Here is a 12,532-nt window from a genome sequence, read left to right on the forward strand (position 1 = left end):
TACCTAAAATGCCTGTTTCAGACTTGAAAAATGTATTTCGGAGTTTATATAATATGATGACTAATTGAAGATTAAAAGATGGCGTTAGGAACTTATACCCATAATAATAAAATCGTTCTTTAAAGCTTATCTTTCTGTTATACATCTTGGTAGAAAATGGCATAAAACCTTAACATGAGCTATGTGAAGCTTCCCTAAAATTGAAAAGGTCAAGTAGTTATCAATATCTAAAGCTACGTACATAAAATCTTACTACTTTGTAATAGGATGTTAATCAAGTTTGTATCTATCTATTTTGCTGTAAAGATTTATTAGAGTATATAGATTCAGAAAGAAACAACTATTGAAAGTATAATTAAATGCTAAAGGGTAAAAAGTCAGCAATATAAAATGAGTAGGTACCTACCTATTTTTTACGTTATTTTGATAAAATCCTAAAATTTTGAAGGGTATATTTTGTTTCTTTAGAAATCAGAGATAATGGTGAAATTGTGAATAAATCACCTAAACCATTGTTGGAGCTATGCATTGATTTTTGTGCCAGAAATGTTCATTATATAGGTAACAAAAATATACACAATTAAAAGAAAACAAGGGTGATAAGGTCCATCAAAGCTATGATGACTTATAAATAATGTAAAGAACTTGCTATCTAGCCACAAATGTCGCCTTATTTTCAGAGAAAACTGTGAAATTTTATGTTCTTTACCAGTTGAAATAATCTGACTGAGGGGTTTTTCAAAGAATTTTTTTAAGGTTTCTTAAATTTTTGCCCTGCTTGCGAAGCCACCAGAAGCTAAATGCTAAGCTTAATAAAAAGAAAATTATACAGATTCAGAGAAGCTTTTTATTCTTATCAAAGCAATTGCAAAGCGATATTTCCAGCAAAATAAGCCGGAGCTGGAGCCGTATTTCCAGATACGGCTCCGCGGAGACGGAGCCGCATTAAAATTAAAAGGCTCCGACACGCTGGCTCTAAAGTATCTCCTTGGCTGTGTTAAGTTGATATTTCCGACGCTATTGGCTAATATTCAAAGACCCAATTGAAAGTCGTCACTGCCCCTGCCCCCCTCTATTCGTTTACTTTAATACTTTGGCTAACTTTTCATCCATTCATAAAATTAAATCTCATTAAGACAGTCTTGTTGGATTTCCGGATTATTTTGCAGAGAAAATATTTGTATCAGCCATTAAGCAAGGATGCTTAGATACGGATGATAAAACTACTTCTAACATACTTAGGTACCTATTAAATTAATTTATAGTCGTTATTTAAATGCTGTTGTTATACCATTATCATTGTATAAAAGTAAGAGGATGTCTGTTTGTCTGTCTATTTGAACCGTAGGATGTCGCTATACCGATATGACTCTCCTTTGCATGCAATGTAGCTTTTCAAAGGTCCTGAGAAAGAACATACTAATTTTAAGCAGGGAAAGGATAAAGATATTTAAATTTCAATTAGATTTAGATTAAAGATTATTTTAACATTCATTATCCTTTGCATATTCCTGACATAAGGATTTTCTCAATACCTATTAAAATCAAAGTTTGAAACAACTTTTAATTTAAGACTTTATGGAGAGGCAGAATTTTGGCGGGAGATTAAATTTCCAAATCTTATCATCATTAATGAATATGAAGTTTCTCTACAGGTAAAAATTTCTAATAAATGATATTATCCTTCTTATCCTGTTTTAAAAGTGAGAGATGTCTGTCTGAACGTGTATAGCGAAGTATCTCGTTAATCGCTATGAAGCTTCTTATAGTTCCAAAGAAGGTCTATATTTCGGGGGAGGCTCACCACCAAAAGTTCTTCTTTTGGATGTCTCTGGGGGCGTATCCGCTAGTATATAGTAAACTAGCTGGATGTGTATATCTTTGTAATTGTTAGATATGATTTACCACTGGACCTAAGGGACAATTTTAAGGAAAGCTTCTTAATGCTTCTAAGACTTTTTTGAGAAAAATCCCCCCACTCCCTACTTAATGATATTAATACCTATAGTCTTGAAGATTTAAGAAATAGTAATTTATTTTATTAGGGTCTAATGGAGTACACTGTTAAAATAGACCTCACAAACATTCAATTAGGTAGGTAATATATTATAACATTATCTTTTGAATAGTATTCATAACATATTTCGATTAAATTTTACTTACCATTAAGTGACATTTTATCATTAAAGAGAGGGATGGGGTTAAATAAATGTATGTTCCCTTCCCAGGGACCCTGCTCTGACTTTCAATTGGGTCTTTGAAAATCAGAATAGCGTCGGAAATATTAATACTGCAAAAGTCCTTAACAGGGGGATCCAGGAAGTTGTCTGGTTATATATATACCTATACTAAAAATCTATTATTTTATCAGAACAAAAATCACTTTTCCTTAATTTCCATAAATAAAAAATATCGCGTTTCTTGTATTTCTAAAACAACTCATATTTTATCTTTAAAATATTATTTCTAATTGGCGGAAAAGTATGTAAGCATATTTTTAGATGATGAACATGATTTATTAGCGCAGCTATCTGAATGTCCTGTTGTACAAACTTTGATTCTGGAATCCACGGGTCTAACTGATAAAGGTACCATTGATTTGTCTTTAAAAAAATTATTATAAACTCGCAATTTTAAAAGATGAAACTTTAAACACGAGTTATGCAGTAAAATACAAATTAAATGTTTGTCTGTAATGGTTAAAGCACAAGAGATCTTAATGGAAAGATTGGAATAAACTTTTTTTTGTAGTGCAAAAAAATTGCCTACATTCAAAATTATTTCTGAAAGAAAGAGAAAAAGCTGTGGGTTGAGCAACTTAGATTTAGTGACTTAACTAGATCTAGAATTATTTATCGCTTCGTAATCGTATTATAGACAGCTTTTCGTGGTTTGTTAAAAAAAATGAAAGAATAATTAACATATCTTTAATGCTAGGCCTAAAGAAGATAATATATCCATGTTTTGGAGGAAGAAAAATGCCCTGTCTTACTTATTTAGACATATCAGGTGATAACATCTTTTGTATCCTAACAATCGATAGGTTTAAAAAATATACGTGGATACTATTAAAGGGAAAAAATGTCAATTTAGGTTGCTAACATGGATATCTTTTATTGGTCTGTTCGTTCATCTAGTACTAGGGGATTTAGTAAAGGGGGTGGTTGGGTGGGATTGTTATTCTATCTAGCTACAAGTTTCACTTTATTAGAGTACATAATAATCTGGTGTAAGATCCAAGTAATAATGAATCCATTATCCTAACATACTTTAACATTCTAAGTAGTGTCTTGTAGATTAACATTTATTGCTGACTGACTGAAATACAAGTGTTAAAATGTAATTCTTGTAACTTATTCTAAATTCCTTTTCTTAGATCGTAACTTTTAAAATCACAATAAAACTAGCTTTTTAAAGTTAAGTTTTCTTTAGAAACGGCTATAGTGGGGGGGGGGGGGGGGGGTGATTAACACACTTTTTAGGAAATTATATTTTGTACTTGTTAGGTATATACGCTTGTTTTTAAAGTTAGATTATTTTTATAAAATCTTGCCGATGCAAAAAAAGTGTACAAATTTTTTAGAACATATATTAATTTTAGGATTAGACATATCTGAAAAGTGCTTAAACAACATGCGACACCTTACCCAACTTAAATATTTATTGTTTTACAGGTATTTACTTCTTCTATGATTATCATTGAATTTTTCGTAGAACATGAAATACAGACTCAAACCCAAACAACTTAAATACTAACAACTACTTCTTGACACAACGACATAAGCTCATAACTAGGACCATTATTTATTTAATTTTTTTATTTCGTAAAAATACCATTACCAAAAAGATTATTGATATTTAATTATTCAGTATTACATTATGTTATCATTTACTTAAACCTTGTTAATATGATTGTATTTCTTTACTTTTATTTATATTTCAGTGATTGTGGTATCAATAACTTTCTTAGCTTTAGGTTAATAATAAAGTTTTATATAGGTACCTATTAAATATTAATATTAGTTTTCTCTCTGTCAACGTTAAGATTTGTGTATGTTGTTGTTTTCCTATTTTATTTACATTAATGTCTATGTTTTTTAGTTATTGAGGGAGAGGGGGGGGGGGGTGGTGCTCAAGTATTCACATGTAAGCAAGCACCGGTTTTTTAAAAATTGCAGGAGTAGAATATAAAATCATTGAAAAATATATTTTTTAAAGATTGAATAAAACTTTATTTTAACTATTAACAGAAAGACACAGCGACCGGCGATACAAAAGGTTTGTTTTAAATATTCAATTAAAAATTTAGCACCATATTATACATCAGCGACTGTGCCCCTAACATTAAAGGGCTCTATTATATTAATGGGGGGAAGGACAGGGCAGGAGAATTTCATAAAACCCCAAATTTCTATTTAAAAAGAAAATAGTTTAAAGCCATCCGGGTTCATACACATTTGAAACTTTTTAATTAAGGAGAACTTATTCGGTTATATGTTAAGCGAAATCAAATCTTTACGGACAAACAAAAGCTCTAACCTAATATCCATCCAATCTATAGCAGACAACCTGAATCCTATGTTAGATTGACGTAAAAAAAACCTATTTATCCTTATTCAAGGTTACAAATGGTTCATTACTAACGAAACTCTTCCTACACTGGATGCAACGACTAGCTAAGAAGAAGAGAGAAAGAGAACCAGTTGAAAAATCAGGATTCTATTCCAGCAATATTCAACGCAGTAATGATAAGTTAAAGCTTAAGGTACAAAAAATATGGTGAAACGTTAGCTAGGACATTCTGACACCATAATTACTTGACAGTCTCGAAGTAGATAGCTTACCTTTCCAATTTTGCATAGATTTACTAATTGAAGTTAAATATTATAGGTATTTAATGGATGTATGACTAGATAATTCCTATATGAGTGTACCATAGTTTTGTGTTCTTTGTTGTCCGTCAGTATATGGGTATATTTGATTATCTGAATATCTGCTCTATAATTCACTTTGTTAGTTTGTACATCTATGATTTCTTCTTGCTTCGCTACTTATGGATTTAAACTTCCTTTATTTTGTTAAGGTCTCTAAAAACAAGATCATGTTTGAGCGAGTAAAAGACAGCCAAATTAGAAATCCAGCCACACTTCAGGATAATAGAAATACAGCAAACACAAGAAACATAAATCCGCGAATAGCCCAGAAGCGACCACTTTTTGTTCTACATGGAAGTACAACCAAAAACAAGGATGATGCAAGTCCAAAACACTCCAAGCGCTTAAAATTGGACAATAATGAAAATCGAGGAAATGATAGTATTCTTGATTTATATAAATGATTATTTTTAAAAAATCATTTTGTCTGTAATTTGAAGGCTGTGATTTTATTGTAAAATGCAATTAGCATAAAAATACAATTTTATTTTATATGTGGGGGGGGGGGGTGAGAAAAATCGCCCACTCCCCTTAATTTCCGTGGTAACCAAGGTGGAGATTAATATGGATTCTTTTTTAACTATCTGTGTATTACCAATATGGTATTTGAATGGATATATTATTACTTGGATCTTACACTAGATTTTCATGTTCTCCAATAAAGTTAAACTTGCAAAATAATGATTCCCCTCTTCCAACTCCATCTCCTCCCCTCGTACGAACTGACCAACAAACGAGTTCCATGTTAGAAAGCAAAATTGACGGCAATATTCCCTTTGTCATAAAATTTACGTAAATCTATATTCATTTATTTTAACTTATGGCTGTGACTTGAAAAATATATATTTTCAGATGTAAAATGGCTGAATACCAGTTTGTAGACGAATTAGTAAAGGTAGAGCATTGAAATTGTTTTAGAAATGAGTGGGGGGGGGGGGGGGAGGGCAAGGATTTACAAAACTCGAAACATTAAATACCAGTTACTTTATTTTGTGTACAAATTAAAATTACTTTATAGTTGGTACCTAATAGTTAATAATTTCTTTGCTTTTTAGGAATACCTAACTTTTCGCGGATTTACAAGTACATTAAAATATTTTGAGCAAGAGTTGAGAAGCGAGAAAGAAAAGGTTTACAGGGTAGACAGGTAAAGTCATTTTTTGGTCAAGGACGTCCAAGCTTTTTTTATTTTCTTTTTTTTGGGGTGGGGGTTAAATACACCTCCTCTCAATCCCATGTACATCCTTGATTGTAGTAACGCAGCTGTTTTGTATGGGCATTTTCATGCTTCTTATACCTATATACAGTACCTATTATTGCTTGGATGTTACAGCTTTGAATTTGGCATTGCAGTTGCTTTTATTTGGCTCAATCAAAGAATTAGTAATGAATTAATAATACAATCTAATGCTTATACTTTTAGGGTGATAGATTCCTTGAATCAAGCAATATCAAGCTATGACTTGACAAACCTACTAGAAATTTGGAAACATTTTGAAACCTACATTTTCTCTAAAATAGATCCCTGTAAGGTAAATTGTTTATGTTTTATAGGGAAGCTTCATCTGCTTTATTAGCAATGTTATATGTCAAAAAATCTAAAAAAATATCTATTCCTTGCATTTCAATATAATATTACTAAATCACCTATTAAATAGACTATAGACTAATTAATTATTAAACAACAAACAATATGTAAACCTATATATAAATATTATTACGTAATCTAGACCTAAATAAAGTGTTTGATACTATTTTGTTGTAAATCTTAGGCGAGTTCTGTAAGAAAATTAGAAGCAAGCCTACTCAAGTTATATTTAGTCAACTGTTTACAGAATAAACAAAATGAAAAGGTGGTACATTTTTAAATTTGTAGCATAGCAACTCTACAAGCCATATTAATGGAATAAGGGATAAGACAATGGATTATAAACATTGGTTGAAATGTTAGGACATTTCTAGTTTGATTCAATAAATCAAGATTCCAAGTAACCAAAGTTTTTGAGTCTATGAATAAGATTGCTTGGTTATTTTCACTCCAATATCCCCTCCCTCTCTAGGAATAACAATTTATTTTATAATATTTATTTTATAATATTATATTTATTAATATTCGTAATAATTTTGATAATTACTTTTAGGTTAAACAATTCTTTGAACGAATGACGCCTGAATTACAGGTGATTCATATTTCTCAAATTATACTTTGTTACAGATTATTCACGAAGATATATAGCTATTATCTAATTGATATGGCATAGGATTATTTATTATATTTATAGGAGTATAATCTTTCTTTTTTTTAGAATGCAAGCGAATGGAAAGAATGGTTTGTGCTTCCCTTTATAAACAATCCACAAGAGAATTCTGCATTTTTGCTGTATTTTACCAGAAATTGGCAGGTAAATTATCCAATGCTTGATAGTACAAAAATGATGTTATTATAGTTCTCACTGTTTAAATCTGAAAAATATTTTACTTAAGATGTTTAAAATTTAATTTTTAACCCTTATTTTATCTGATAAGTAAAGTTAGAGCTTTCCCTCAAAGTGCCAAGCGCCAGTACCCCCCCCCCCTCCCCCCTCCCAATATTTTTTAAATAATCTGAAAATAAGAGATAAAGCAATGTATTAATGTTAAACTAAATAATATTGATACCATATATTTTGATTATTTAGGATACTGTGATGATAAGTCTTCATAACTTTTTAATGATTTGCTTTCAAAGCCTTCCTCCTCCAAGGTACTTAATTTTTGAGAGCGCAGTTTCTCTATAATGAAGTTTACTAACTGTTTGTACTGTTTTCATACTTTTTTTTAACATAATTCATTTCCAAACTTAGAATATTTTGCCTATGATATTTCCATGAGTTTGGAGTAATATATTATGTTTTTGCATATTGAGGAAATAATCTTTCAATAAAGAAACTACCTAATCTACAATTTTAATTTTTGTTTCTGTGGTCTACTTTGCATAATACCGTGCATTACATTAAGGTAGATCCCACACACACACAAAAAAACACACACAGTCCATCATCTCAAATTTGTAATAATAACATTCCTATTTACTAGAATCGCTGACTGTCAGAAGACAGCTGCCAGAATAAAGTTTCTCAAAGAAGAAATCAGAAATTTGAAGCTTAAACTTGCAAAGGTTTGGAAAATCCTGTTTGCACCGCAATGTCTGACAGACTGTCACTTGAGCGTCAAGAATACTTTATTTTACATTTCACCTGAGAAAGCAATTTTTCATATATTTACTCTTACAAGAACGTTTGCATCAGAGCTACTTGGTAATTAAGAGAGCCCAATTTAACTCAATAATAAAAATTATTTGAAATTACATAGTTTTACTGAATTCTTATGTTTTCTATATTGTTATTGTACATACACGTTTTTACTTTTCTTATCTTGATGTAAAAGTAATAGGATATCTATCTCTCTTTCTGTCTGAAGAGAGACATCATAATACTTTTATCAGTTAAAATAAAATGAAGTGGATCGTCGTTTGCCCCTCCTTCCTTCCTTACAACAAGTGCCCCTAGAGTCATCATTTAAAAATTATCTATTACAGTAGGTATACGTTACGAAAAATGACTGGTCTTTAAAATTGTCTAGCACCCCCCCCCCCCCTGTAATGAAGTTGTAACTCTATTTTTTGGTATGTGTGATCTTTATATACATGTATAATGGTGTTTATTGCGGTCAGTTAGATCAAAGAACATTTTCCGCCATTTAGCAGGCTATGAAAGAAAATATTCAAAAAGAAAAAATTCAGACCCTTATGCATGTTAAGTGAATTTTGGTTAAGCCGAAAAATCATAGATTTTGAGGTCTTGATACATACTTTTTGGGCTCAAATGACTTGTATTAGAGCTAGGAATTCGGGTAAGGTGTCTATGGAAGCAGAATTTTTTGCTTACGATAAAACTTAACACAACACTTATGCTTAATCAATTTTACTATGTGATTTTTCGACTTACGTAAAATTTACTTCAAAAAATAAGGGTCTGAATTTTTTTATTTTGAATTTCTTTTTTTATAGCCTGCTGAATGTTGGAAAATGTTCCTTGATCTAACTGACCGCAACAATCACCATTATAAATGTATATAAAGATCACACATACAAAAAATAGGGTTACAACTTCATTACAGGGGAGGCTAGACAATTTTAAAGACCGGTCATTTTTCGTAACGTATACTGTAATACCTATCCCCTGTTCTAAAATATTGTATTGTTGCTGCTTATCTTAAAATCATAATTGTACTTGTTTTTTTTCTAGGTTGGTTACAACGAAGACCCAGATTTATCATCTGGAAATTTGAAATTCTATGATACCCCCGCTCCTATGGATATCATGGATGATTTCTTTCTTATTGCACAAGAAACTGAAAAACGAGACACTCAGGTTAGGAAATTATCATCCCTTTAATTCTAAAAAATAAAAATATTTTTTACACATGAATGTTTAATATTTTCCTTAAAACGTTTTAGCATTCCAATAAATGTATAAATAAGTATAGATATATAATCCAGACAACTACCTGGATCCATTGTGGAGATTTTTTTCATCTGCTAGCATATAGTATTGCTATCTGCTCTTTTAATGACTGCTGTATTAATATTCTTGACGCTATTGGCTGATTCATAAATCCAATTGAAAATCGGCACAGGGTCCACGGGATGGGACATACAGTTATTAAACCCATTCATCCTCTATTGTTTTACCCTAATAGCTTTTCTATGACAAACATCACTTTAGTTAGTTAGCAGCTTACAAATTCAACAATTTATGAATGACTTTTATGATTAAATAATTTTCAATATTTCTTTTATTTTTACAGGTCCGTTCAATTAAAAGCTTTTTGAAAACCATAACTGGACAAAAGAAATCGCCTAGTAGCCAATCTTCAAACCAGGTAAATATTTCTGTTTGTAAAAAAGAGGTGACGATGTTTGTCTTTATCCTTATATAAAGGTAAAAGGATGTGTGTTCATCTGTTGCGAAGGATATCGCTAACCACTGGATAATTGTGTGGTTTTCCTTTACAGTGAGGCTTCTTACCTTCCTTCACCCCTTCTTCATCAAGTTTTCCTATTGGCCCCTCGATTTAGGCTTTAATTTTTGTATAATATATTAAATTATATTCCAATAGGGTTTCATTTTCAGGAAAGTTTATTACTGTTCCTAGCTAAATCTTTATCCTACAGTTTTTGAAAAGTTTTGTTTTTTGTTTATATTAAATATGATATAAACAAGGATGACAACATCCATAAAAGCGAAGCTCTAAAACGACATGACAGACCAACAGTAACTTTTGTGGAGTGTCAGAACTGAATATACAAAATATGAAAATATAAGGTTTGACAAAATTATACCAACGTAAATTTGTTGCAAAACTTCTTAAATACAGAATTCTGTTTAAGGACATACTGACACTTGTAATAGTTGATTATAGAGATGCTTCGCTCATAATATTGTAATAGGAATCAGTAATAAAAAAATCTGATCAATCGGATGTTTTTATCACATAAAATTTTTTTATTAAAAAAGTAAAAAATCAACATGTTTAAAATGGACATTCTGGTAATGATTATAGAGTTGCTACGCTTTCTAAATCGTACCTAACTACTACAGGAATCACCATGCAAAGTTTGAAATCGATAGGACAATTCTAACAATTCTAACGACATAAATTAACGAATAAAAGCTAACTATCTCGGACGGACGGACTGACCCTAATTATAGAAAAGCTTCACTTTTAAAAACAAATTAATAAATGTTTCAGGCCTCACAATTTCAGAGTCAAACACAGAACCTAGCAAGATCAAAAACAGTAAGGTAGGAATTTTATTATTTCTTTTTTCTTTAGAATTCCTAAGTCGCTAATTAATTCGCATTTATGAGTTGGTAAATTAAGGCTCTTACTTACGCATTTTTCTCTTGCAACGTTTATGGAAAGGAAAGTTGCATTTTGAAAAAAGCGCAGATAAAAAATATTAAAAAGTCTAATAATTTTGTTATTCTACATTTTCCTGAGCAATGAGTTGCAAGTTGCAAATTTAATTCCATTAAACATACAATTTTAAATGAACCTACCTACTGGTTTTTATTGGCAGAAAGGTAAGAACAAGCTAAAATGGGTTTCTTTTAACCCTGTTTTACCTTAGATCTTCATGGATAAAACAAAAGACGATTATAAATCCCCCATTAGGATTCACAAAATTACCCCTGTAGATTAATATTATTAATAGAGAGTTTTGGTGGTAGACAATGATAAATTGTACCAACCAATCAAGATATTATGCAAATTAATAAGAATACATGTTTACAAAGCTTTGGGTACCAGTTTGATTTACATGTCTCGTCCCCTCTATAAATACCACTCAATAATTGTCTTGAATTTTAACTTCTTTTTATGTTAAGTGTGAACAAAGCTCCTCTGAAGCGCATATCACCATCAGTTGGAAAGTTACCATTACCTTCCAGGTATTAAAGGAGAATTAAAAGTACCTAGAAATTTTGACAACAACTTATTTTAAACTAAGAAATAAACGAAAAATTTTAAGGAATCCTAAATATAAAGTAGTAACTAAGTTTTTTTTGTTTGAAGCTAAAGATCTCGGAAGACACTGGTCCGAATTGGATGTACTTTTCAGTGAAGCTTTATAAATGTCTTAGGTTTTAAGCGAAAGGGTCAACCAACCTTCACCTATCCTTAAATAGCTTAGCCTTTAGTGGATAATTATGTCACTGAAAGTAAATGTTATTTTATGATACTTCCTTAGATCAGAAAAGCTCTAATTTAAAAATGTTGTTGCTCGGTCATTTTGATTATCCTCACTATTATTATCTAGTTCAATGACACCATTATCTTCGATATCCTCAACCAAAGAAACAGACAATTTCTCTGCCAAAGATACATTTCTTCAAGATTTAGAAGATTCTACTGATTTTAGCAAGGTTACAATTTGTTGGTTGAAGATTTTTTTTTAATGATTTGCGGATTTTTTTAAAATGACACTCATTACATTGATTCAGCGGTTATTAAGATTTGTCGCTACAGATAAATAGGCCCACTCCAAACATTTAGTATCGAATTATGTTATTGTTATCTAGTTTTTGGAGCTATAATGAAGATATTTTTATATTATAGGAGGAATGTGAAATGACTCGCAGTCGGACAGTTGACCTCTTGGCCACCCCCAATACCCCAGCTAACCAACTTTTACTACTTGGACAGGTACAATTGCGTGCATAGGGTTTTGTCAGGGGGTAGGGTTGGAGTGAAACTCCAAGGGGATGAAAAAGGGGGAAGGCAAAATTTATTTATTTTTAAGTGTTGGTATCCCTAATTTTGGGGAAGTTATTTCAATATGAGTGCTTTTTTGTGTAATGATTATATTTTTTATTAGGAAGAATACCATGAACATAGAAGTTCTGTGGTGAACCTGCAAGTATCTATTTCTGGACACGTGGCTTCAGCTGATGTCAGCGGTGTAATCAAGGTAGTAAATAACTGCTCTTACATACAGGGATGGACTATTGTGCACTTGATTTGTTTTTGGGCGGCCCAATTGCCCAAAAGGGTTT

General features: G+C 31.2%; 2 protein-coding genes across 5 annotated transcripts in view; both read left to right on the plus strand.

Moving 5' to 3' along the window:
- Positions 1-12,532, plus strand: part of dsh (Segment polarity protein dishevelled) — a 37,708-nt gene that overhangs the window by 17,176 nt on the left and 8,000 nt on the right. For 2 of the 3 annotated variants that reach the window (XR_013883872.1, XM_080176562.1), the window contains exons 2-16: positions 5,785-5,829; positions 5,990-6,081; positions 6,358-6,466; positions 6,707-6,787; positions 7,076-7,114; positions 7,241-7,336; positions 7,613-7,677; positions 8,010-8,091; positions 9,221-9,346; positions 9,783-9,857; positions 10,728-10,780; positions 11,366-11,428; positions 11,797-11,902; positions 12,096-12,182; positions 12,355-12,447. Coding sequence is in view for 2 of the 3 variants with exons in the window: in XM_080176562.1 (XP_080032688.1) it covers positions 5,794-5,829; positions 5,990-6,081; positions 6,358-6,466; positions 6,707-6,787; positions 7,076-7,114; positions 7,241-7,336; positions 7,613-7,677; positions 8,010-8,091; positions 9,221-9,346; positions 9,783-9,857; positions 10,728-10,780; positions 11,366-11,428; positions 11,797-11,902; positions 12,096-12,182; positions 12,355-12,447 (1,203 nt within the window). In the remaining variant the exon portion in view is untranslated. The remainder of the gene's footprint in view (positions 1-5,784; positions 5,830-5,989; positions 6,082-6,357; positions 6,467-6,706; positions 6,788-7,075; positions 7,115-7,240; positions 7,337-7,612; positions 7,678-8,009; positions 8,092-9,220; positions 9,347-9,782; positions 9,858-10,727; positions 10,781-11,365; positions 11,429-11,796; positions 11,903-12,095; positions 12,183-12,354; positions 12,448-12,532) is intronic. The other variant, XM_080176564.1, reaches the window with a different exon arrangement.
- Positions 38-5,787, plus strand: LOC145331734 (leucine-rich repeat-containing protein 42-like). 2 transcript variants are annotated; one of them, XM_080176566.1, is made up of 12 exons: positions 40-84; positions 465-561; positions 1,137-1,242; positions 1,574-1,655; positions 2,046-2,094; positions 2,502-2,588; positions 2,938-3,009; positions 3,602-3,674; positions 3,944-3,976; positions 4,251-4,278; positions 4,622-4,765; positions 5,084-5,787. In XM_080176566.1, exons 1-12 carry the CDS (start codon positions 79-81, stop codon positions 5,336-5,338), a joined length of 1,032 nt encoding a protein of 343 aa, XP_080032692.1. In that variant the 5' UTR covers positions 40-78; the 3' UTR covers positions 5,339-5,787. The 2 variants fall into 2 exon arrangements, with proteins under 2 accessions (XP_080032693.1, XP_080032692.1); XM_080176567.1 differs by lacking the exon at positions 2,938-3,009 and having other exon boundaries at positions 38-84.

Source organism: Acartia tonsa, chromosome 11 (genome assembly GCF_053477335.1).
Source record: "Acartia tonsa isolate MP-2025a chromosome 11, ASM5347733v1, whole genome shotgun sequence".
Lineage (NCBI taxonomy): Eukaryota > Metazoa > Arthropoda > Copepoda > Calanoida > Acartiidae > Acartia > Acartia tonsa.